The sequence below is a fragment of the Aquarana catesbeiana genome, linkage group LG04, assembly GCF_042186555.1.
Source record: "Aquarana catesbeiana isolate 2022-GZ linkage group LG04, ASM4218655v1, whole genome shotgun sequence".
Classification (NCBI taxonomy): domain Eukaryota; kingdom Metazoa; phylum Chordata; class Amphibia; order Anura; family Ranidae; genus Aquarana; species Aquarana catesbeiana.
The window spans coordinates 659,523,993-659,550,959 of NC_133327.1; the positions used below are offsets into that span (position 1 = coordinate 659,523,993).

Sequence of the window (26,967 nt, forward strand, 5' to 3'; positions counted from 1 at the left end):
AAGTTAATTTATTATAATAGGTATGCTTTTTAACATGCTGGTCAAATATTTGACTTTAACACAAAAACTGGCCAACTGTCATTGATATTTTAAACCTTTCCAGGGGCAAATATTTAAAACTCAGATCTGGTTATAGAAATAAACGGCGTTTATTTTGTGGGGAGCCACCTGCACTGCCCTTACACAACATGGCGCCCTAGCATCCCTGCCTCACACGCTGCCCTTTTCCTGCGTGCTGACGCCGTCACGCAAGCCGCGGCGTGTTGTCATCCTGTGTTGTGGCTGCTGCACTGTTGGCGGGAGATTCCAGCATGGCCGTGCAACCGAAGGAGAAGCTGTCTATGGACAGCGGGGCGGAGAGCGGCTTCCTCAGCTTCTACTTCTCCATGCCGGACAAGCCGGAGACCACCGTGCGGGTGTTCGACAGGAGCGACTACTACACGGTGCACGGCAGCGATGCCACCTTCGCCGCCAAGGAGGTCTTCAAGACTAACGGGGTCATCAAGTACCTGGGATCAGGTGCGGCCCTCGCTCCTGTCTGTCTATAGGACCCTAGACCGCGTGTGAGACTACAATTCCCAGCATGCCCTGCACAGAACAAGCCTGGTGGGATGCTGGGACTTGTAGTTCTGTCATAGAGATGCAGCCTGTGCTGGCTGCGTGTGTTTATATGGCTGAGATGAGGAATCCTCCATCCTCCATCATTCACATTCATTCCTTGTATTGGTGGGCTCTACACATCTGGGGACATTGTTATTGCAAATGATGTGACCTTTACTCCATACAATACAAGGCACGATTGCAACCCCCCCCCCACTAATCTAACATGGCTAGAAAAGGTTTTGTATTTATTTTTTTTTCTTATTTATTTAACTTTTTCTTTTTTTCACACTGTCCCTTTAAAAAAAAAAAAATAAATAAATAAAATTGATCACTTTTTATTCCTATTACAAGGAATCTGAACTTTTCTTGTAATAAAAGTTAGACTCCTTTCACACTGGAGGCGTTTTTCAGGCGCTTTAGCACAAAAAATAGCGCCTGTAAAAAGCCTCAGCTGCCATCCCAGTGTGAAAGCCCGAGTACTTTCACACTGGGGCGCTGCGCTGGCAGGGCGTCACAAAAAGTCCTGCCAGCAGCTTCTTTGCAGCGGTGTAGGGGCGGTGATTACACCACGCCTTCACCGCTCCTGCCCATTGAAAACAATGGGGCAGCGCCGGCAAAGCCTAGCCACGGAAGTAACGTCAGACATCGCTCTGGTCCTCCAAGGGCATAGAGTTGATTGGGGCCCATCTCTTGCCCTCACTCGACTTCCTGCGCCCATAAACAAAAAGACTGACAATTTATAAAAATTAAAAAAAAAAAAAATTAATATTTTTTACCTTTTGCGGCGGACAGATCGGACACATTTTTGGGACCATTGACATTTATACAGCGATCAGTGCTACAAAAATTTGCTGTGTAATTGTCACTGGCAGGGAAGAGGTTAACACTAGGGGGCGATCAAGGGGTTAAATGTGTTCCCTGGGAGGTGTTTCTAACTGTGTGAGATGTGACCTACTAGAGGATGAGCCAGTTTGCTGTTCCTACTTGGTAGGAACACACAATCTGTCTCTCCTCTCCTGACAATGGGGATTTGTGTTTACACACACACCTCTGTTCTGTGCCCGCGATCGCGCATGGCCGGCGGACATCGCGGCCGCACGCATCATGTCCCCCGCCATGCAACGGGCGCGCGCATGCTAGAGCTGTTTAAAGGGCAGCTACGGCGATTCGTGGGAACCTTCTGACCTGCTGCAATATGACAGTGGCTGGTCGGCAAGTGGTTAAAAAAAACGGGGTTATGGGAGGTAGCTGCTGCCATAACCGCGGTATAAAACGTCAAAGTAATGGTATGTGTGTGTATATGTGTATATGTGTATGTATATATATATATATATATATATATATATATATATATACACACACACACACACACACACACACACACACACACACACACACACACAGTGGGCGGTCAAGGAGTGAGGAAAATATAAAGGTTTAGGGTTGCACCAATATCGGTGCCGATACTAAGCATTTGCACGAGTACTTGTGCAAATACTCCGATACCTTTGCAGTGTGATTTTAGCCCAGTCAAAATGGGCTCAAATCGCACTGCCAAGAATCTGATGTGATTTGAACAGGCATGCAGTGTGATTCCAACCAGAATCGCATGCGGTTTCCCCCACTGCTCCTGTGTGAACCCAGGCCGAAGCGAGGGGTAAACTGCATGTGATTCGGACATGAATCGCAAATCCATTCCTGTTTAAATCACATCAGATTCTTTGCAGTGCGATTTGAGCCCATTCATTTCGTATGGGCTCCACTCACACCACAAAGATATTGGTAATTGGTATCGGCGAGTACTTGCTCTCTAGGGATGCACCGATACCTGTGTGTTTTTTTTTTTTTTTTTTTTTTTTTAGAGTACTCGCCGATACTGTGCGGTGCAATTTGAGCTCATACAAAATGAATGGGCGCAAATCGCACTGCAAAGAATCGCATGTGATTTGAACAGGAATACAGTGCGATTCCTGTCGGAATGTGCATGTGTTTTGCCGCTCCTGTGGGAACCCGGGCTTGTCATAGTGACTTCAGCCTGGGCTTACACAGGAGCGGTGCAGGAAGCGGCATGTGATTCGGACAGGAATCGCACCGCATTCCTGTTCAAATCACATACGATTCTTTGCAGCGCGATTTGAGCCCATTCATTTTGTATGGGCTCAAATCGCACCACACGGTATCAGTAATCGATATCCGCAAATACTTGAGAACAAGTTTCGGTACTAGTACTCTTAAAAAACAGGTATTGATGCATCTCTATGTAAAACTTTGCAGGGTGGGTTAGAGTGGGCGGGGGGGGGGGGGGGGGGGCTCACATTTTGCTCGTAGTAGGGCTTTAATGTTCATTTAACATTTTGAATGTTTGGTCCACTTTGCTTGGGTGCCGCTCTCTCATCATGGAAATGTAATGGGTTTAGCTTTGTGTTTATTGCTCGATTATGCAGCTGTTTATCCCCAAGCCACTTAACTGCCTTGTGATCTTCCCTTTTATCCTACCCATAGGTGTATTTATAAGCTGTACGCTGCAATGTAATGCTAATATCTCCAAGCACTAAATGGAATAAGCACAGACTCTTTGCATATTATGATGCTATGATTTGTATAATGTACTGCAATGCACGTCATTTATTTGTAAGATTTGTGTAAACAGTGCAGCTTAGGACAGCATTTCTCCCATCCTTAAAGCAGAGTTCCACCCATTTCTGTGTTTATTAAGTCAGCTTCAAAAAGTGTAGCTGCTGACTTTAAATAAACACACACTCGCCTGTCCCACGGTCCAGCGATGCGGCCGCCCGAAGCCTCGCTTCTCTCCTTCTCTCTACGGCGCCGGCATTGCAAGTGTGGGCACCCGTCTGTGACAGCTTGTGGCTTCACACAGCCGGGTGCGCACTGCGCATGCGCGAGTTGCGCTACACGTTCTGACTGGCCGGTAAATCTTCCGGGACCTGAGACATGTCCCAGAAGATTGCAGGGAGAGGAGGACTTTCGCTCTGTGCCACAGCGCCATGAGCGGAAGTGAGAGCTGGGTACCTGTCAAAACTAGGTACCCCACACACACAAATCTAACATGCTGAATGTGGCATCTAAGGGGGGTCAGAAATGCTTAAAGCGGAAGCTTCACTTTTGGGTGGAACTCCGCTTTAACAGCAGCAGTGTTTCACAACCCCCTCCCTTCCCCATCATGGAATCCTCTCATCAAATCAGAACCCTTACCCATGAGGTCACCTCTTCCCATCAGAGCCCTGCACATATGCCAACAGCATGGCAGAAAGTGGGAGGCAGACCACTCCACCCTCTTTTGTATGCTGGGGGCCACCCTGCATGCTATCTGCCTTGGAGCAGCATCATGCAATTCAGAGGTGCAGGTAGGACACTGTGAGGGTTGATTTTCATCTAGGCATCCTGGATCGCGGGCGGAATCGCCGCGATTCTGCCTGCGATCCCGAATCACGGGACGCCCTTGCGATCCCAGTCATTTCCAAAGGCACCCTGATTGCGGGCCAATTTTCGCCCGACGAATCGCAGTAAGATCGTGCAAACAGAATCGCGGTACACCTGTTTTGGGCGACAGGCATACCGAGATTTTGTTTGTGCAATTTTACCGCTATTCGGCGGGTGACAATCGTGGCAAAAACGTGCCGCAATCATGGTGCCAATGAAAGTGACGGGGATCGCAAGGGTGCATCCATGATTTGCCTCGATCTGCATGTGGTGTGAACTGATCCTCACTAAAACTGGAGAGTGCAAAATCTGGTGCAGCTGTGCATGGTAGCTAATCTGCTTCTAACTTCAGCTTGTTCAATTAAGCTTTGACAAAAATAAACCTGGAAGCTGATTGGCTACCATGCACAGCTGCACCATATTTTGCGCACTCTAGTTTTTAGTGAGGATCAGTTCACACCACATGCAGTCCAGTATTTTTTTTTTTCTGCATCAAAAGGCATTGAAAGTAGGTTATATTATTATTATTATACAGGTTTTATATAGCGCCAACAATTTGCGCAGCGCTTAACAAAATAAAGGCAGACATTACAGTTACATTACAATTTGGTACAAGAGGAATCAGAGGGCCCTGCTTGTTAGAGCTTAAAGTCTAAAAGGAAGGGTCAATTGATACAAAAGGTAATAGCTGTGGGGGGATGAGCTGATGGAGGAAGTAGAACAGCGTTAGTTAGAAGCAGGATAGGCTTCTTTAAAGAGAAGGGTTTTCATTGATCATTTAAAGATTGATAGGTTAGGGGACAGTCAGACACATTGGGTTAGGGAGTTCCAAAGGATGGGAGAAATTCTGGAGAAATCCTGAAGGCGAGCATGGGAGGAGGTGACAAGGGAGCTAGAGAGCAGGAGGTCTTGGGAGGACCGAAGAGAGCGGCTTGGTTGGTATTTTGGGACTAGGTTAGTGATGTAGCTGGTGGCAGAGTTATGGATGGCTTTGTAAATTATTGTTAATACTTTGAATTTTATTTGTTGGGTGAGCGGAAGCCAGTGGAGGGATTGGCAGAGAGGGGTGGAGGACACTGAACGGTTGGTAAGGTGGATGAGTCTTGCAGCGGCATTCATTATGGACTGAAGGGGGGATAGTCTATGTAAAGGTAATCCAATGAGGAGGGAGTTGCAGTAGTCGAGGCGAGAGATGACCAGGGAGTGAATTAGAAGCTTTATGGTGTCATTGGTTTAAAAGGGGCATATTCTGGAAATGTTGCGGAGGTTGAGGCGGCATGATTTGGACAGGGATTGTATGTGGGCCTGAAAGGACAGTTCAGAGTGTAAGGCTACCCCTAACACCCTGGTATGTGGGGACGGACTGAGAGATGTGCCATTGATCTTGACAGAGAAGTCAGGGGAGGGGGCACGTAGGGGAGGAAATAGATTCAGTTTGAGGAAGTGGTTTGACATCCAGGTTGATATGTCTGTTAGTAAATCAGTGATGCGTGAGGAGATTGATGGGGTGAGCTGAGGGGCAGAGAGATAGATTTTGGGTGTCATCAGCATATAAATGGTAGTGGAAGCCATGGGAGGCCATCAGCTGACCCAGGGAGGACGTGTAAATATGTTATATGGTTTCAAATGGCATAGTTCACACCAGTGCGGTCAGTTTCAGGGCATTCCAGTTTAAGGGAAAAAAGTAGAACATGCAGTGCATCAAAAACACACCACACCTCAGTACAGGGGAAAAAAGCATCCGGAAACACACAAAAAACACACCAGAACGTGTCAAACACACATGCAGAAACGCATCCAGAACGGATCTGGAGTGTGATTTTTGTGGCGTGAACTACGGTAAATCAACCCCAGTGTGTCTTGGCCTAGAGCATTAGTTGTTATGGATCTGGTGGCCTGCCTGTGTCATGGTAGCGCATGATGGTGATCAGGGCAACCTGTTTGAGAGACGCTGGTATAGGAAATGTCTGTTTTGCCCATAACAACCAATTGGAATCCACCTGTAGTTTCTGTTGCATCTTAGACAAATAGAAGGAATGTTCCAATGCTTCATGTCTCTTTATCTAGTATTTTTATTTATAGTGAATTTTCTTTTTTTCTTTTTTTTTCTTTTTTCCAGGGAACAAGAAATTGGAGAGCGTGGTACTCAGTAAAATGAACTTTGAGTCTGTTGTGAGAGATCTGCTTCTTGTTCGTCAGTATCGGGTGGAAGTTTACAAAAATAAGTCTTCAAGCAAATCCTCCAATGACTGGCACCTGGCATTTAAGGTAAAGGTTATTTTTCCCTGGAGATATGTGAAAGATACCAGTTCAAATGGGAGGATAATCAGTGTTAGGAGAAGGGCATCCTATGCCCAGGGAAAAGATGCCTCTTGCTATGGGGGCACTTGAGTAGGCTTGCTCCAGAGTCGTATACAACTTTAAGAAGTGCAGCGCTGGACTAACTGATATAAACAAATAGTGATAAATTCTGTTGATCAATGTAACAAAATGCAGTGACAAAATTCCAATCATTTGTGATTAAACAATATATAAGGTGCTCTCAAGTTTTAACTTTAAAGACACATAAAAACAAAAAAAAATGTTTTTATATAAAAAAGTGAATGAAATCATAAAAGTCCAAAAAAAGTTCGTTATGTAAATAACCATTCAGTGTTGCCCACCACCGGATAGTAAAAATGAAGGCTTACCGAAAAGCCTGTGACCGCCCTTATTCAGGGGGGTCAAAACAAGCTTAGTAGATGGAAATAGACCACCACAAGGATACTTCAAAGGGCACCGCTGAGCCGATACACCGGATTCCTTCCTGGATAGCCAGCCGACAACAGCTATGGATGCCTCCCACGATCTTATCCCGGGATGTCCTCTCATAAGGCAATTCGTGATGACTCCCACAGATCCAGCACAAAAATTATGTTAGGTGCTAAATTGTGTTGCTTTTCTCAGTGCAGGTTATATAAAAAAGGAACCATAAACCACTCCGTCCAGTGGGGCCGCTCATTGCATGGTGCACACAGTGGGGGGAGGAGTGCGGGATCTCCCGGTGACGTGGTGTGTCTGGTCTCGGAGTACAGGCCACGATGACACGTAGACTGGGCGCTCCAGAGTCGTGCTTCTGTTAATGGACATTGTCCATTTACTCACACAGCATGGCTCGCCCCCCCCCCCCCCACTTTCTTCTCATTGGCCTTCTGGCTGTGATTGACAGCAGCGGGAGCTAGTGGCCAATGAACCAATGGGGAGAGACAGCAAGAGACCCGGGAGGCCTGCTGCTTTTATGCACATAGCTGGATCAGGTAACGATAAGGAGGGTTTGGGAGAGGAGCTGTACCCAGAAGTTTTTTTTTTTTTTTGTCTTAATGCATAGAATGCATTAAGGTAAAAAACGTCTGCCTTTTTAGAATGTGTTATATGTACTTGCTCTGTATAATGGTTTTGCACAGCAGCCCAGATCCTTCTCTTCTGATGCTCCTGCCTTCCGAGTGTCGTCCTAGCAAGCTGTATGCTAGGCGTGCACTCATGCGGGCTTGATCCAGAGCCACGCTGTGTGCGTTTGTTGACACATAGTGGCACTCAGAGGGCCCTGCCCCTCACCACCTTGTCACTGGATTTGAGTGACAGAAGCAGGGGCCAATGCAGTAAGAACAGGGAGAGAGAGCAGTGCTGGATCAAGGTCGGGTCCAGGTAAATATTTAAGGGGGGCATAAGGGGAGCTGCACCCAAACAAAAAAAAAAAAAAAACACACCTTTTTTTTTTCCCTAATGCTGAGAATGCATTTGGGGTAAAAAAAAACATTTAGCCCTTACAACCACTTTAACTAAGGGGTCCTATGTGGCCCTAGGGAAGGGGAGGAGAGCTGAAGGGCTCTGAGGGAGGTAAGACAGCTATGAGATTCTTTTTTTCTTTTGAAGAGGAGAGGGAGGTCTGGGGTTCATTTGCTCCCTCCACCCATTTTATAACTGACCTTTCAGATCTTCTTCTCGTAGCGTCTGCCCTGGAATGAAGGCACTCCCAGTGGAAGCATGTATCAGGGTTTCCTCTGAGCATGACCCTTCCCTCCCTATTTTGCTCTCTTCTGCCCACTATAGGCTGCTATTGGAGGGACGAGAGAACAGAATCCTCCCTCCAGGAGCTATTGGGACCTCTGCTTTTGGCTGACAGGAGTGGCTCTGCCATTAGGCAGCTGGGGAACAGCACACTTTTGTATAGACTAGGGTTCCTGCAGAGGTTGTAAGGGGTTCCTTGACCAATGAACAAAATAAGTTCCTATTGATCTTTTTAGCTATCTGTAAGGGGGGTAGTTCTTCCCACTGACCATCACACTAATGTATCATGAATGGTAGATTTAGTTTGTTTTTAGCCAGGGTTTCCTGAGAACGATTATTTCTAGAGTTTCTCTGTGTTGGGAAAGGCTGGTATAAAATGATTGTCATTGTGCTTTCTGTACAAAGTGTGTATATTTACATTTTTGTTCCAGGCCTCTCCAGGAAACCTCACTCAGTTTGAAGAGATCTTGTTTGGCAATAATGACATGTCCTCTGCAGTTGGCGTTGTTGGTGTCCGTCTGGTCAGCTCTGAAGGTCAGAGAGTGGTCGGTGTGGGTTATGTGGATTCCACGCTGAGGCGGCTGGGAGTTTGTGAATTCTCGGATAACGATCAGTTCTCCAATCTGGAATCCTTGCTGGTTCAGATCGGGCCTAAAGAGTGTGTGATGCCTGGAGGAGATAGTGCCGGAGACATGGCAAAATTGAGACAGGTAAATGTATATCGGAGCAACAAAAACTTTTGACAGATATGGGAATACTTTGCGGATGTATAATAGTTTGTGTGGTCTTGTACTTGCCAAGGGTAAGCTATCAGTTTTGTGTCGAATTACTGCTAAAGGTAAGCCATACACTGCTCAGTTTTTCTCTTATTCAGCCTGCGGGCTGAACGAGAGAAGATCATGTGATTTCCCCATCCACGCTAAATGGCACAAATGGAGGAATGCCCACTGCTGGCTATTGTATTGATGCACCTGTGGCTGCCTGAATACAGTGGCACTCGTGAGCAGTGACTGCATCTGATAGACCAAGGGTTGTTATCCTTGGCTCACCCAGTGTGTTGCTGATCTGAAACAAGCATGTAGTCTACTGTCACACAAAGGAGGTTTATTATTCAGTGACTTCCTGATTATCATACTTTTGAACATTTCATCTCATTTTGGAAGAAGCTGACAGGGATTAGAACCCCTTTCACGTTTTTATTGCTGTCTGTACCCGCTAGGGAGATTTTTTTCCTCTTTGTCAATGGAACAGAAAGTGAGGGTCAATCCACGATTTTACAATTGTCCTTAAAGGTGGCCCAACTGGAACCCTCGCCTCCTGTTCTGGTAACAATAACTGTCATTTAAGCCAACCATAGATGGTTACAATCTTGGCGGGTTCTGCAGGGACCGGCCGAGATTCTAATCATTTATAAGCAGGCTGATTGTACCCAGATCAATCCATCAATCGACTTGGGTACAACAAGCATGTTGACTTTCTAGCAAGCGATTATTGCCAGCGGCTACAGCTGCTAGAAGTAATCGCTGTGTTCTCCTGGGTAGCAGGGCCAGTGTAGACAGGCGCATGTTGCTTTATAGCAACTTCTCTCCACATACGAGTATTTAGGAAAGCCGCTTAAAGTGGTTGTAAACCCACTTTTTGGACTTTTACCTATAGGTAAGCCTAGAATAAGGGTTACCTATAGGTAGTGGAAATATCTCCTAAACGTGCGCCATTTAGGAGATATTTCACTTGTCCGCTGGAAATTCCAACGGCGCATGCGCGCGGAAGAAACAATACTAAGTGCTGTTCCTTCCCTAGCCTATGCCGTTAATCGCGGCTCCCGTGTGCATGCGCGGGAGTGACTTCACGCGGCTCCGGCGAATCACAGAGCCGGAAGGAAAGGGGCCAGAAGATGGACGCTGCCCACACAGGGGACATCGGTGGATTCTTTTGCAGGTAAGTGGCACATAATGGGGTAGTATGCGATGCATACTACCCCATCATGCTTTTCATTTGCAGGCTGCAGCAGCGAGCAAAAGAGGAAGTAAAACCCATCAGGGTTTACTTCCTCTTTAAAGCAAGTCAAATGTATTTGCATTGATTTTGGTCTGATGCATCTCAAATGAAGGCTTGGCCATACATTGTACAATTTTTGTGTACAACTTTCCTTTAGATTTAACCAAACCATATATTGAGGTTAAACCTAAACTCTTTTAGCGTGTATGCAATCAGGCAGGCTCTTGCACTACATAGTCTAAGGTAAATCTAAAGGAAACCAAATAAAACATTGTATAGTGTATGGCCTGCTTAAAGTGGATGTAAACCCTCTTCTATATCCAGTGAAGTGAACAGCCTCAGATGATACACAGGGATGAAACAAATCTCCCTAAATAAGTTTTTTTTTTTTTTTTTTTTTTTTTTTTTTTTTTTTTTTTTTTACATGTATATCTGCTGTCTGCTATATACTGTTTAGAAAGTGCACGTCCTGTTAGAATTTTCTCTTCCTGATTCACTTGTGGGTGTGGATTCTTGCCATACACTGTGAGACAGCTGATTGGAGGAAAAGCACACACTCCCTCTACATATAGGCAGAGCTGTGCTGTGAATTGACCAGCTCTCTGCTATTTATAGCACCCACCCTGACACAAAATTCAGTCTGGTTTTATCAGTTCACAGAGAACTTGTCAGAAGTTGTCACGCTGAAACAGAACATCAGAGCAGCGAAAAGCCATGGGACACAGTGCTTTGAAGAGCACTAAAACACTGCAGTCATATGTGCCCAGCTCAAATTTCATGAATCGGGTTTACATCCACTTTAAGCCTTTAAAGCCTATCCACACAGGCCATTACTGCGTTTTTTTTTTTTTAGGCCAGTTCAGCGTGTTCTGTTATCAGTGGTGTGGGCAGAATTTGGGGGGGGCGGCAGGGAGTAGGGGGGTGGTGAAATCCAAATCCCCAGGCACTTGCTGAGAGTGTGATCAGAGTGGAGGGATCCAGGGATGTGACCAGAGTGGAGGGATGGGGCGGGGGATCTCGGGGTGTAAGCAGAGTTAGAGATGGGCTTGGCCGTGTTCGGTATCCTAGTCTTAACCCACCTGCTGCCCGATCCAGCCAGGAAGCGGACACTGCACACCACTAATCACAGGCCGTGAGACACTTCCCAGTCCGCAGCAGCACAAACCAGGAAAGGTGTCGCTGCCTGTGATTAGCGGTGTGCAGTGTCGGCTTCCTGGCTGCATCGGGCAGGTGGGTTGAGACTAGGATCCCGAACATGGCCGAGCCCATCTCTAATCAGAGGGGAGGAAGCTGGTTGGGGTTCTGGGGGTGTGGTCAGAGTGGAGGGAATCTGATCAGGGTGGGGATATTTAAAAGCCCGAAGGTTAGGGGGTGCAAATTACTTGCCTTGACCCGGGTGCTGACAACCCACTTTACGCCACTGTCTTTTGTTTAGGATTGGGGTCATAGTTACTCGGTAACCATTGTGTTGAATTGTACAGATTGTCCAGAGAGGTGGGATTCTGATCACAGACAGGAAGAAGGCAGAGTTCACTACAAAGGACAGCGTCCAGGATCTTAACCGTTTGTTGAAAGCCAAGAAAGGAGAACAAGTCAATAGTGCTGCATTACCAGAGATGGAGAAGCAGGTATGACCTATATTTACTGTTTTGGAACGTCTGCAGAAGTGTTTCCCCCACATGGCATTGCTCTGGCTTGGTGAGAGAACACTTAAGCACCAAGCGTTACATTTGGCTAGCCCTTTTCTTCTATCCAGTAGTCCGGTTTTGAAGGAAGTTTATGTAACCCTTTATGGTACCTGCTATCTATTTCCCCACTTGGTTTATATAGTTGTATTGACATTTGTTTACGCCGTAAAGTGTGCTGTCCCAAGGCAGATTTCTGCTTTCAGCAGGTTAATCAAGTCAGATCATTGAGAGTCCATTCATATTTGTGCATTGTGACTTTGCATGCTTTCAAAATGCATGGCAATACACCTGCTCTATCTGCAGTGCTTTTGTAGTGTCATATATTTTATTTTTTTTTTTTTTTTTTTTTTTACAGTAGAACATAATGCACTACAGTACATACCATGCACTTCGCTGCCAACAGGGGTCATGTGGTTTTCACTCATGGTGCGGTGTGAGGAGCTTGTAAAGCATTGCACCGGCAATCACCAGATAGTGGGTGTAATGCCATGCTCCTGCAGATTGTCTGTGTAGCTCTCACCTACCTACCCTACCTCCGATATTGGCAGGCAGTTACTGAATGACAGGAAACTCAGTGAGCGACCTAGAGCTCTCATCAGCGCTCTGGTAGGTCATTGAGAACTACAAGCTGACAGCTGCAAAGGCTGACGGTACTTGTATTTAATTAGTTTGCATAGATCTGTGAATCAATGACTTAGCTGTGTGGGCGGAGCCCCACTCGGCCACACTCTTTGAATTGTAACAGCGAGTATGGGGAGAAGATCCGCAGCTCATTTTCGCAAGGAAGTTGGGGACGGGGGAGAAAGGTCAGATGCTGAACGTGTTACGCTCTCTATATAGGGTTGTAACATGTTCAGAAAGGTGAACTTTATCCTTTTAGGCACCACACTTCTTACTCCCCTCTTTCTCTTAATTTACTTTTATTGTTTCTCCTTCAATATATATAATTGTTGGCACTGATCTCCCGTTTTTCTAGGTTGCAATGTCTTCTCTCTCAGCCGTTTCGAAGTATCTAGAGCTGTTGTCAGATGAATCCAACTTTGGCCAGTTTGTAATGACCAGCTTTGACCTGAGCCAGTACATGAAGCTGGATAACGCAGCAGTTGGTGCCTTAAACCTTTTCCCGGTGAGTGTTTACTAAATACACGAAGTACTGGGGTCTGGTTGGCTCAAATCCTATCCACGACACCACCTGGCTGGATGTTCTTCCTGTGCTTGCTTGGTTTTCCTCCGGGTACTCCAGTTTCCTCCCACACTCCAAAGACATGCTGGTAGGTTAATTGGCTCCTGTCTAAATTGGCCCTAGTATGTGTATGTATGAATGTGAGTTAGGGACCTTAGAGCAGGGGTCTCCAAACTTTCTAAACAAAGGGCCAGTTTACTGTTTTTCAGGCTGTAAGGGGGCCAGTGGAAATAAAAAATGCCCCAGCGTCAGTCAGAGGCAGAAAATTACTTTGTGCCAGTAATCGGTAGGGGGAGGAATAGTGCCCCTCTCATTGCCATTAGTGGGAGGAATTATGCCCCATTTCTGGTATCAGTGGGAGGAATTGTGTCCCATTATTGGTGTCAGTGGAAGGAATGGTGTCACTGGGAGGAATAGTGCCCCGAGGGCCAGATAAAGGCAAGCAAATGGTGGTATGTGGCCCACGGGCTGCAGTTTGGAGACCCCTGGCTTAGAGAGTAGGCTCCATGAGGGTGGGGACAGATGTAAATGTACAATATACTATATGTAAAGTGTTGTGAAAAATTGTCAGCGCTATACAAGTACAAGTTATATAAAAATTTCTAGCTCTGACTATTTCCCCCCTTTTTTTATTTATGTGTCTAATTCATATTTAGTCATCTTAGTGTGTGTGTGTGTGTGTGTGTGTGTGTGTGTGTGTGTGTGTGTGTTTTTGTATGGAGTATCTATTAAGCAGTAATTTACTTTAACCACGTCCCACCCATAAGCCGTCATATGACGTCCTGGACTCTGAGTGGAGACATCTGAATGCTACAGGCATCATCCAGATATCTCCTTTTTCAGCCGGCGATTCTGTGCACCGTAAGAACAATCATAGGGGCAGTTCAGCCTCCGGTGCTTCTCCCGGCTTGCCCCTGCAATTGGCGAGTCGGAGAATGAACCGTTCGCCGTCAGAAATTTACAATAGAGATTTCTGGTGACCAGCTGGTCCCCAGTCACCTCTGTGACCCTCGGAGTCCCCGGCGCGACGTTATGACATCTCGTCCGGGCCGGTGGAAGTAAACAAAGCCGAGGACACAGCTGGAAGGCCAAGAGTTTTATTTTTTGGATCTCAGCCTTTCCAGCCCATAGGAGAGATGTGAGGTTTTATTGACCCACATCTCTCCATAAGGAGGACCTGTCACGCACTATTCCTATGTTTACATTTATAGTAATAAGAATAAAAGTGATAAAAATCATTTTTTTTTTAAAGATAAAGTGTAAAAATAAAAGTAAAATAGATAATGAATAAAAAAAAATTAAAGAGCTTGCGCACAGAAGCGAACGCATACGTATGTTGCGCTCACATATGTAACAAATCACACATGAGGTATTGCTGCATTCGTTAAAGCAACAATTCTAGCCCAAGACCTCCTCTGTTACTCTAAACATGTAACCTGTAAATAATTTTTAAAGTGTAGATGTTTAAGTACTGAAGTTTGGCGCCATTCCACGAGTGCGCGCAATTTTAAAGCATGACATGTTGGGTATCTATTTACTCGGCGTAACATCTCACATTCTACAAAAACAATTGGGCTAACTTTACTGTTGTGTGTGTTTTTCTGTTTTTTTTATTCATGAAACCATTTTTTTTCCAAAAAGAAAACACGTTTAAAAAATCGCTGCGCAAATACCACGTGACATAAAGTTGCAACGACCATCATTTTTTATTCCCTAGGGTCTCTACTAAAAAAAATATAATGTTTGGGGGTTCTGAGTAATTTTCTAGAAATAAAATTATGATTTTTACATGTAGGAGCGAAGTGCCAGAATTGGCCTGGATGGGAAGTGGTTAAATTGTAAGTGGATAAAGGGAGAAAAAAAAAAACATGTTTAGCATACTGTGACGCTGCAAAACATGCACAATTTCCTAAAGTATATCCCCCCCCCCCCATAAATGCCACTTATAAAGAAAAATACTTGTGTATCTGTCAGAAATCCAGTGTGCTTCTAACTTCCTGTTTGAGCTGACAGCACAGTACCTCTGCTGCACTGACATCCCAAGCAGTGTTGTCAGTAGTCTTGCTGCTGTGCTTAACGTTTTAACCCCTTCCTGCCGAACGTACGCAGATGTGAGTACTCGGCTTTCTGGGGTTATACCGGGATGATGCCCGCAGCTGCAGGCATCATCCCCGTACTGTTTTGTAGAGCGGGCGATCGGCTTTCCTGGTATAACAACCGATGCAGCTAAAAGCTGCTTGGCTGTTATACCGGAGGAGCGGGAGGAGACGTCACCCCCACTCTTGCCGGGCCTCCCGTTCCATGGGGAGGCCCGATAACCAATCGGCCACCTCCGGCGGCTGGGGGCGGGCTGTAACCAAGCCGTGGGTGGCTTCGTTCCAGCCTCCTAATCGTAAACACGGAAGCGACGTCATGACGTCACTTCCCGTTTACTCGGCTGCCAATGGCGCCGGTTTAAAAAAAAATGCACAGTATTCAGAATCGCCAAAAACGGCGATCTGAATACTTTGAAGTGCAAAGGAGGGATCGGGGGGTCTTTTAGACCCCCGATCCCTCCATAAAGAGGACCTGTCACCACCTATTGCTGTCACAAGGGATGTTTACATTCCCTGTGACAGCAATAGAAGTCGTCAAAATTTTATTTTTTAAACACAATTTCTAAATATATAATTAAATAAAATAAATAAGAAGAAAAAAAAAAATTCAAAGCGCCCTCGTCCCCGCGAGCTTGCGCAGCAAAGAAAACGCATATGGAAGTAGCGCCCGCATATGTAAACGGTGTTCAAATCACACATGTGAGGTATCGCTGCGATCATCAGAGCGAGAGCAATAATTATAGCACCTCCTCTGTATCTCTAACCTGGTAACCGTAAAAAAAAATTTAAAACGTCGCCTATGGAGATTTTTAGGTACCGTAGTTTGTCGTCATTCCACGAGTGCGTGCAATTAGAAAGCGTGACATGTTTGGTATCTATTTACTCGGCATAACATCATCTTTCACATTATACAAAAAAATTGGGGTAACTTTACTGTTTTTTTTTTTTTGTTTTTTTGTTTTTTTTTTAAATTTATGAAAGTGTCCCTTTTCCCAAAAATTAGCGTTTAAAACACCGCTGCACAAATACCGTGTGATATAAAATATTGCAACAATCGCCATTTCTAGATTCTCTGCTAAAAAAAAATATATATATATGTATATGTGTGTGTGTGTATGTATGTATGTATGTATATATATATATATATATATATATATATATATATATATATATATATATATATATATATATATATATATATATATATATATATATATATATATATATATATATATATATATATATATATGTGTTTGGGGGCTCTAAGTAATTTTCTAGCAAAAAATACGGTTTTTAACTTGTAAACCCCAAACTTCAAAAATAGGCTTAGTCATGAAATGGTTAAAATGGTAGAAGCCGCCTCTGCTAGTGCTATTCTTAGCCTGGGTCCTTGCAGGGCTTCTATGATGCCTAAGACTTTCACCTGCTGGACCTGCTGTCACAGTTGTCCTATATGGAGACTGAGATAAATCCTGACAGGTTTTTGTCGCCCGACAGTACAGGACTTCTTGTGTTCCCCATTCAGCTTTAAGGAAATGATTTTATAGAAGGAAGAAAAACCTTATTTTTAGTTTTCCTGACATTGCGAAACACTGATCTACATCTCTCCGTGCCCCAGGAATTTCTCACCGTTGAGCCTTGTTGTCTTCTATATTGAAAGCAGCCATACAATATAAGAATGCTTTGATATGCGTCTTGTTCATGTGTAGACACAGTTCTCTGTACAAGTTTCATCAGGTCTGTTTATTCACAAAGCGATCCAACCGTGTTATGTTCTGGAATTTATGCAGCTCCTCTTCCTATTCTACAATGTATATGCCCAAAAACGCAAAGTACTATATAGATTTTTTTTTTTTTTTTTTTTTCTATTTAAAGCGGAACTTCAGTAATTTTATATATATATAGATATATATATATTTATCTTTCCATCTAAAATCTTCTGCCTTTTTTGTTTTAACTTTGGATAGTAAAACATATTTTTTTTTCTGCCAGTAAATACCTTTATACAGCCCACTTCCTGTTTCTTGTCTGGTAAAAAGCCTAGACTAATGACATCATGCCCAGCTCTCACTAATGAGTTCTCCAGGAAGGGAGGGGGGATGAGTCACACGAGGGCCAATAATAGCTGCAGAGCTGGACGTGTGACTCTGTGTAAATCCAGGAAGTGAACAGGCAGCAGCTTCAGCTGCCCACAGTTAAAAATTATTGCAGCCAGACTTGGTGGAGGGAGATTTCTGCAGCATTTTTTGGCAAGTACAGAATCGCAGTATATATAAAATAATATGCAATGTGGTTGGAGGGAAGCTTCAGAATGGCAAAGATGTATTCGTTACAAATTATGTGAGCAGACTGCAGTTCCTCTTTAAAGGGCAACTCCACTTTCATAGGGAAGAAAATGGCAAAAAAAAAAAAATCGCTTATATAATTGCAACACAAGTCATATTGTAATTGAATGTTGTTAAAAATTACGCTTTCAATCTGCAGCGCTGTAAATTTCTGCAAAATGCAGTATAGCAACCTGGAGGTGTTCTGTACACAGATGGTGTACAGAACGCCCCCCGAGAAATGTAATTTCCTGCTTGTGTGATTGGTTCACCGACTCTCCCAGAAGTCTGCACTAAGATGCAAAGCAGAATTTGGGCACCCCCTGCAACAAACATTTCATTTTGGTGAGATATTCCCAAAGGGAAATCACGTCTATAGGGATGCTAACTCTACAACTTTCCTCATTAGGTCCCTGCAAGTGCAGCAGCTGATTGATCATTCTAAAGTCGCTCTCATTCACTTTGCACATGGACACAAACTGATATTTCTTCAGAATAAGGTTGGAAACTGCAAAAAAGTTTGTAAAAAAAACTTCCAGTGTACAAAGATCACCTAGAGGGGAATGTTTTGTTCTTAACAAAAGTGGAGTTACAAATTTAAAAAGTGTTTCTGTAGTGCTTTTCTCCCTGGGGACACCTTTAATGGCTTTCACACCGAGCCGCGGTGGCCGTCGGCGGTAAAGCGGCGCTATTTTTTTTAGCGCCACTTTACTGTCGTTTTAGCAGCCCTATTCGGCTGCTAGCGGGGTGGTTTTAACCCCCCCCCCCCCGCTGGTGGCCGAAAAGGGGTTAAATCCGCCCGCAAAACGTTGGCGGTATCGCAGCGCTGCCCCATTGATTTCAATAGAGTTCACCGCTCCAAAGAAGCTGCTGGCAGGACTTTTTGTGACGCCCTGCCAGCACACCACTTCAGTTTGAAAGCCCTCGGGCTTTCACACTGGAGTGAATGGAGCCGCTTTTTTCAGCCTCTTCTTTTTTTTTCAGGCTCTTTTTTTTCAGGCGCTATACAGATGCTATTTTTAGCGCTGTAGTGCCTGAAAAACGATGGCGGTGTGAAAGGGGTGTTAGGAGGTGAGGCAGCCATCGCAGGTGCATTCAATTGAGCCAATTACCTACCAGCATGTCTTTTCAGTGTAAAAGGAAATCGGAGTACCTGGAGGAGACCCCTGCACACTCCATGCAGTAGCGTCCTGGTTGGGATTTGAGCCGAGGATCCTAGTGCTGAACCACTGTGTATAGAGGGTTATAATGTCCCATCATGCAAAGTTTATACAGTTTGATGAAATCTTTCCATATTTTAACCAGATTTATTTTTGGTAAACCATCTGTTCATTTATTCCCTTCTACATACAAATAGAACAAAAGCCTATCTGAAATCTATTAGAAGCATTTGGCTCTATTTCTTGGTGATTCTCTCAGCAGAATTAATGACATTACTGCTAGAAAGCAAAGTGTACCCAGAGAAATGAAGTAAAATGGCTATAGAAATGAAAGCTGTTCTTGTTCTCTCAGGTTATCCCTGATTGCTGCCAATGACACGTTGGTGCTGCAGACAGGTCCATTGATAGAAGCTTATAGTGGTCCTATCCATATAGCATCTTTTTAGCCCATTGGCTCGGATCAATTGGTGGGGTGCATGCAGGAGAGGGTGGGGAGGCGAGGCAGAAATTGGGCTTTACTCAATGTAATACACAAAGGAAAAAGGTCTGCTATAGAGCCAATGCAAATTGCATATTCGTTACTTTTTATGCGTATCACTTCATACTATCTACATGTTTTAACGCATTAAGGATAATTAAAGCCAAGAATACAAATGTAGACATGGAACATATTTCAGCTTACAAGTTCTTAGATAATGGTGACTGCTTTTGTTTTTAATACGTGGGGCGGAGAACAATTTTGGCAAATACATCAAACCATATTACTAATTCACCCTCCCCCAGGGGCGGACTGACCATTGAGCCACTCAGGCACTGCCCGAGGGCCCTGGGCCACTAGGGGGCCCCATCAGGGTTGCCAGCCTCAGTAAAACCAGGGACAGTATGTATACATTTTTTACATCTGTCTGTGTATACTGTGTGGCCCCATAATCTCTGACTGGGGGCCCCATAATCTCCTATTGCCCGGGGGCCCCATGAGTTATCAGTCCGCCCCTGCCCTCCCCCCTACTCCTCCCATGTAATGCAGAGGAACAATGGTAGATATTCTTGAAGGGCTGCCTCCATAGATGCAGTGGAAGAATGAGTGAAGCCACCTGGGGACAGGAAGTTTATCCTCTTCACGAATGCGCTATAGCTGAATGATGGCTACAGCGTGGTCGCACATTGCCAGGAGGGCATCATATGACATCCTCTCGTGACCGTGCTGCTCGTGTGCCCCCTGCGACGCAGATCCGCAGGCATCTGTGATTGCTGTGTCCTTGAAACACAGCTGATCACAGATCATGGTAAAGAGCCAATCACAGTGGCTGTTTACCACCTGATCAGCTGTGTCCATTCACAGCTGATCAGTGTAAACAGAATTTGCAGGTTATTAGCATTCTTCTCACACCAAAAGCGCGTGAGGAGAGCCGATAACTGGCAAACCCACATGGGACATCTACACCGATAATCGGGGCACAGATCTTCAGTGCAACTGCATCCCCAACAGTGCCAACCAGTGCTGCCTGTCAGTGCCATGTCCGCTGTGCTATGCAGACTGAACAGACACAATCCTGTTCTGCTCTATATGGAAATCAGATGGAAATGGACTGCATGTCTTTTTTTTTCCATCCGTTTGTCATCTAATCCGACCCGCTGGTCGGATGGCAAACGTATCTGCTTACGCTTTCAGCAGATTTTGTCGGATCGGATGCCCGGCGGATGTCAGAGGACAATGAGTGGCCCAATCGGGTCCCTCTGAAAAACAGGCAGGTGGACCCGATTGGTCTGCTGATGTGAAAGGGGCCTTAATGTGGTCTGTTTAACCAAAGCTTCCTGGTTCTTGCGTTTTTTTTTTTTTTTTTTTTTTTTTTTTTTCTTTTTTTCTTTTTTTCTTTTTTTCTTTTGAATTTTAGCTTTTTAAAAAAAATTTTTTACCACAATAGCCACGCTTAAGTAGAGTGGGTTGGCACCCAACCTGCTTAAAGCCCTGTTTGAAGATTTTTATTGGGTAATTAATTGCAGGATAACTAGGTGAAAAAAAAAGAATCGAGCCAGAAAAAAAAAGGCAACCAAGTACTCTTTCACGCGGATACCCAGAAGGCAGTAAAAACAGATGGTTCAGCTGCGGTTTTACCGCCAACCCTAAGCTTTACCCGAAGGCTGGAGGTAGCTGGTCACATGCCGTGGTCACACATTTAATGCAGCATGTCCGTAGCACAGCGCTGTACCTCCTTGGCTCACATTTGCAGCACATTAGTGCCATTGAAAATTGTCATGGGGGGGGGGGGGCAGGAATTGGCAGCATTAACAAACAAGGTGCATAAATATTCCTACTACAGTAAGAACTGGGTGGCATAGCGGTAAAAAAAAAAAACTTTTATGTGCTCCTTTTCATGTAGCCATTGGGAGGAAATGTATGTGCTGCACTAAACCTATATAACACACTTGTGCTGGAATGACTTTCATGCTACCTTTGACTGCGTGTCTAGCACACTTAATGTTATAACACATAGATGACAGTTTGTATGCAGTGTTCATGATCGGGCTGTAAAATTAAAGTAGCACTAAAGTCCACAGACACTTGTTGCTCAAACAACCCAATGTACGCGGCTTCTTACTGGAGCTGGTTCTTCAGCCATCTTGATTGGCCAGCGTGGGATGACTTAACCTTCTACTCATGTGCATGGGAAAATTTTAAAGTGATATTAAAGCCTTGGTTATTTAAAAAAAAAAAAATAACAAACATGTTATACTTGCCTGCTCTGTGTGGTGGTTTTGCGCAGAGCAGCCCAGATCCTCCTCTTCTCAGGTCCCACGCCGGCGCTCCTGCTGGGTGCACTCCTGACCTGCGGCTCTGTGTCCATTCACACGTGGAGCTGTGTCTCGGCCCTGCCCCCTCTCTCGGATCACCGACTGTGATTGACAGCAGTGTGAGCCAATGGTTTAGGAGTGAGAGTCCTCAAGGACATCGCTGGATCGAGAGGGGCCTCAGGCAAAAAAAAACCTTGTGCGTTTTGCATCCACTTTAGGGAGTATGTCAAGAATGTATAATGAGCTGTGCAGCTTGGTGTACATTCCAAAGAATGTGAGCAGGCAGGAAAGTTTTGTTGCAGAACAGACCTATATTGTCTCTTCCCAATATATATTATAGAGAAGACAGCCTACCTGCTCAGGACTTCAATCTGGTGATGTAGAAACACCGTTTTTTTTTTGTTTGTTTTTTTTTTATAGTGCAGGAGGCTTCTTCTCAATCATACCCACTGCAGGATCTTTACTTTTTCACATGCAAAAAATCTAATGGATTAATGTTAAACACCTTTTACTAATCTTGCAAAGGAAGCGCCCCCCCCAACCCTAAATAACAAATCTATAATTACCTGCTAAATGCCTGATGTTGACAGACGTTAGTCCAAGCTTGGGAAAGATCCCGACCGCATTTTTGGGATCCACCCAGATGCCTGGACTGGCACCTGGCTGAGTCTCTCAGTGATCCACTGAAAGCCTGAGCCACCTGCTTCCTCCACAGCCCAGCGCTCCAGCAAGCTCTGGGGGGTGGGTGGTGAGAGACGGTGACAGCCAGTTACTGACAGTCTTGGCTCTCTGCTCAGAGCGGAGGGGAGAACTGAGCAGTCAACAGTGTTTAATCACTCAGTTCTCACTGCAGACACAGCGAGGGACGGATACTGCATCCACCAAGTATAAATATTTTTTAAATGAAAAAAACAACCAACCTGTTACCTGCACTGCGCAGTGGTTTTGCACAGAGCAGCCCCGATCTTATTTTCTGGCCCCTCCCTCTTGTCAAGTGCCCCCACAGCAAGCAGCTTGCTGTGGGGACACCTGAGCCGAACCGCCGCTCTGTGTGTCCATTTAGACACAGAGCCGTGGTTTGGCCCTACCCCCTCTTTCTCCTTAATGGCTCACTGACTTTTATTGACAGCAGCTGAAGCCAATGGCGTCGCGCTGTTGTCAGCCAATGAGGAGGGGGGAGAGTCCCAGGCAGCCGAGTCTCTCCTCCAACATCACTGGATAGAGATGGTGCTCAGGTAACTATTAGGGGGGCTGCTGCGCACAGTAGGTTTTTTTTTTTTTTTTTTTTTTTGTATCTTAATGTATAAAGAGAAAAAAAAAAAACCTTCTGACTTTACAATCGCTTTTTAGTAAATTGGACGGCAACTTTTCCATTTCTGTCCAAAAGGCACACAGTTGTAGACAATATAATATGTTACAAAAAAGTGTGAGATATATATATGTGTGTGTGTGTGTGTGTGTATATATATATATATATATATATATATATATATATATATATATATATATATATATATATATATATATATATATATATATATATATATATATATATATATATATATATAATTTTTTTTTGTGTGTCTATATTATAGAGCAATATGGTAAACTTTATCATACTAATACAGATGTTTGGTGTCTAAAATATATATTACATTATTTTATTTTTCGCTTTTCTTTTGCGTTTCCCAAAGGGGACGGCTGAAGACACAAGTGGCACACAGTCTCTAGCTGGCCTATTAAACAAATGCAAAACTCCCCAAGGCCAAAGATTGGTCAATCAGTGGATCAAGCAGCCCCTTATGGACAAGAACCGAATTGAAGAGAGGTAAGGATCTTTTTAACCTAACTTGAAAATGAGATCTGGCTAGAAAAGTGGATACTTCCCAACCTTTGCTGTGGACTTGCCTAAAAAAACAAAACAAAAAAATCCCCCTCCAAAAAAACTTTCCTTTTTAAACCTTCCTTTTGCAGACCCAGTGGCGGCCCTTGCATGAATTGCAGTAATGTTGGCATGAATAACCAAAGAGGGTGTGGTTTGGGCATCCTGCAGTGAGGATTGAGTGTGGGGTAGCTTGTTTGTTTACGTGACCAGTAAGCAAACTCTTGTACATGTTTGCTCTTTTCAAGTGTAAAAATTGTGAGTCTCTTTTCCAGTTTATTAGTGAAAGAAGGAGGTCAAAGTCTGCCATGGTGTTGACTTGAGGCCTTGTAAACGCCAATCAGGTTTGAAGCAGGGCCGGGGTTTCTGTTTAAGGCGCTCTGTGTTTTATTACACTTGGCTTGCACTCTCTCCTGTATAGTGTCACACCCAGTTACAAGCAGTGGTGTGAAGGAATTAAACACATCTGAAAAGTAGGTTGTAACGATGCCTCACCGTTCATTCGAGCTGTTTATAGCTGTCGAGGGCCTTTGAGCTTCTTTTGCTGGTGTCATTATAAGATAATTCTGAAATCGTTTTCGAATTCATTGACAGGTGCATTTGACTGCTTCAAGTTGGTTTTGCATTCCTATAGGTTTGTATGGGAATGCAAAACCGGCTTGAAGCCTACAAAAGCTGGGGTCCTTAATCTTTTGGATTATAGTGCTATTTAGAATAACCTGTAATAAGGCTGCAGTCTGGGCTGCTTCCATTTAAAGTGATTGTAAGCTCCCTTTTAGATTGTAAGTTCTATCAAGCAGGGCCCTCTGATTCCCCATGTATTATATGGAAACTGTACTGTCTGCCCTAATGTTGTAAAGCACTGTGCAAACTGTTGGCACTATATAAATCCTGTATAATAATATTAAAGAGTTCCTTTAAAAAAAAAAAAGTTATACTTACAGTATCTGCCCTGTGCAACGATATTGCACAGAGGGGTCCCTTACTACTTCTTTTGTAGTCTTCTTCAACTGCTTCTTCCTCTAGGTACCCCTATAGCAACTCATGTGCTGAGGGGGCACTCATGAGGGTGTACACCTGAACAAGGCTGTGTGTAACAATAGGCGCACACAGCGCGGTTCGCCCAAACTCCCTTCTCACAGGATTTGACTGTATCAAGAGCCTATGACTCCCGCTGCTGCTTATCTCTCCCCGGCAAGTGATACTGCAGATAGGATAGCGTTGGATGGGCAGAGGAGTCAGGTAAGTGTTTAGGGATAGGGGGAGAAAAGCTGCCATTTTTAGTTTCTAAACATACTAGTTTGTCCGTTTGTGCTGATCCAATGGCTTTAAAGTGACATTAAAGCTTCATTTTGTTTTTTTTTTGTTTTTGTTTTTTTTTTTCTTAACCTCTTTAAGCCAGTGCCTCACTGCCTTTTTAAGGGATTTAGGATGCTGGGAGGCAGGGCGGGGTTTATGATCATGTGACCGCCGTAAATTGGTTGTCACGGTGGTCACATGATCGGAAAACTCCTGATCGCAAGCAGCGACTGGGAGCTTTCTGTTAGCCGCCGGTAACTGCCAGGAGCGTGCAGGGCGCGCTCGCTTGGCACAACTGTATTTACACTAATGAATGCAAATATGCGGGCGCCAAGGCCCACCCGCTGAGAGGCCACGTATTTGCGTGTGGCAGGCACCAAGAGGTTCAAATAACAAATGTCATACTTGCCTGCTCTGTGCAATGGTTTTGCACTGAGCAGCCCCGATCCTCCTCTTCTGGAGTCCCCCGCCGGGGCTCCAGGCTCCTCCTCTTCTGAACTATTTTACTTGGTGTAAGTGCAAGTTTAATCCTTAATCTTATTAAATCTAATGTACACTATCAGAGGCTCCTCTTTCTCTGTATCAGCTGGTGCTCATTCGGTCATGTGGGGGGGGAGAGGAGACACACAGCAGACAGACCTGACCATGGACGCTACCTTGCCATCTTTAGACTGAACCATTACTCCTACTACGAGCAGCTCCCAATACAGATATATATATATATATATATATATATATATATATATATATACACACACACACACACACACACACACACACACACACACACACACACACACACACACACACACACACACACACACACATATATAATTATATACACACATCAATTACCTTTTTTTTTTTTTTTTTTTTTTTTATATAATATTTTTCCACTTGGGGGGGGGGGGGGGGGGGGGGGATTTTATTCAGATCAGTTTAAAGGGGTTGTAAAGGTAATTTTATTTTTTTTTAAAAATAACTAACATGTTATACTTACCTTCACTGTGCAGCTCGTTCTGCACAGAGTGGCCCTGAACCTGGTCTTCTGGGGTCCCTCGGCGGCTGTTTCAGCTCCTCCCCGCAATAAATAACCACCTTAATGCGAGCTCCCTCGCATGGTGGTTAGTTGTTGCGGGCGCGCTCCCGTGATACAGCCGGCGGCTATAGCCGCTCGCTGTATCACTCGGCCCCGCCCCCCGGCGCGCCGCGTCATCGGATGTGATTGACAGCAGCGCGAGCCAATGGCTGCGCTGCTTTCAATCCATCCACTGCAGCCAATCAGCGACCAGGCTGAGCTGCAATAGAGATGACGAGAACGAGCAGCGGAGATTCGAGGCGTCAGGTAAGTAAAATGGGGGGGCTGGGGGCGGCGGTATTGTCAAAAGTTTTTTCACCTTAATGCATATAATGCATTAAGGTGAAAACATTTTTACCTTTACAACCCCTTTAAAGAAGCGTGTATTTTTATTGGCCAGAAAAGGGTTTTTTTTTTTTTTTTTTTTTAAAGGATGTATGACGATTATGTGAAAAAAACACAAATTGTACAAAACATGTGCGTGTTTTCAGTTACTAGTTAAGACGTAGCATATCCTCCTCTGCCTTTATATGGTACTAAAACTGTTTGTGACTTCCGCCGTCTGTTTGAACATATAAAACTATACATAAAGCCAATTGATGTCTCCCTCTAGTGGAGCTCAAGTGGAAGGGCAGAAAGCTCTGGAATTACGCTATTAGCTGAAAGCTTTGCCAAAAGACAGGCTGATTAGGTTGTGTGTACACGGGCTTTGTACGTCACTTCTATGACTTGTGCTGCCCGTAATAATAAATGACCAATTCTGTGAGGGCTCATTCACACCATGTCAGTTGAGCGGTGGTGTTTTGCATAGATCAACGCATGTGCAACACAAGGGCACATAGAAAACATTTGTTTTCTGTCTGCTCTGTCTTCACCCTGTTCTGCATCGAGGTGGGTTGTGTTGTGCTACGTAAACATGCAGACACATTGTACTGCATTGTATTTATGTACTGCATGTCACTGCAGCACAACACTCCACAGTGCGTAGATTCAAAAGAATTTTCATTTTGCTTAAACAAACAAATGACAGACAAAACCAAAAGAAAAAGTGCGTTGTGTTGTGACCTCACATTGCACTGCCCCTACACAACGTACACCAGCACCCACGCGTTTTAGCTATGCAGGCTGGTGTGAACGAGCCCTAAAACTTCAGGTAGCCTATACTGAACTTGTGCAAGGTAGAAAAAGAAAATTAGAATTAGAAGTAATGCCCCCATACAAAACCAACAGAGTGGGCTATGAAATAAACCAATAAATGTTTGACAAGTTCATTAAAAGTCCATGCGTAAAATGTGCCAGAACACATAGGGGTTTAACCAAGCTTCCTCTATATACACCTCTGTTACAGCTCCTATCGTGAGATCTTGGGTAATCT

The 26,967-nt window shown here is 44.5% G+C and overlaps 1 protein-coding gene across 1 annotated transcript in view; it reads left to right on the forward strand.

Moving 5' to 3' along the window:
• The first annotated feature begins 223 nt into the window (after positions 1–223).
• MSH2 (mutS homolog 2) overlaps positions 224–26,967 on the forward strand; it is a 177,574-nt gene continuing 150,830 nt past the window's right edge. Inside the window, exons 1-6 of the mRNA XM_073628513.1 lie at positions 224–519; positions 6,164–6,312; positions 8,523–8,801; positions 11,571–11,717; positions 12,754–12,903; positions 23,028–23,161. Of these exons, the coding sequence (XP_073484614.1) occupies positions 312–519; positions 6,164–6,312; positions 8,523–8,801; positions 11,571–11,717; positions 12,754–12,903; positions 23,028–23,161 (1,067 nt within the window). The 5' untranslated portion in view covers positions 224–311. The remainder of the gene's footprint in view (positions 520–6,163; positions 6,313–8,522; positions 8,802–11,570; positions 11,718–12,753; positions 12,904–23,027; positions 23,162–26,967) is intronic.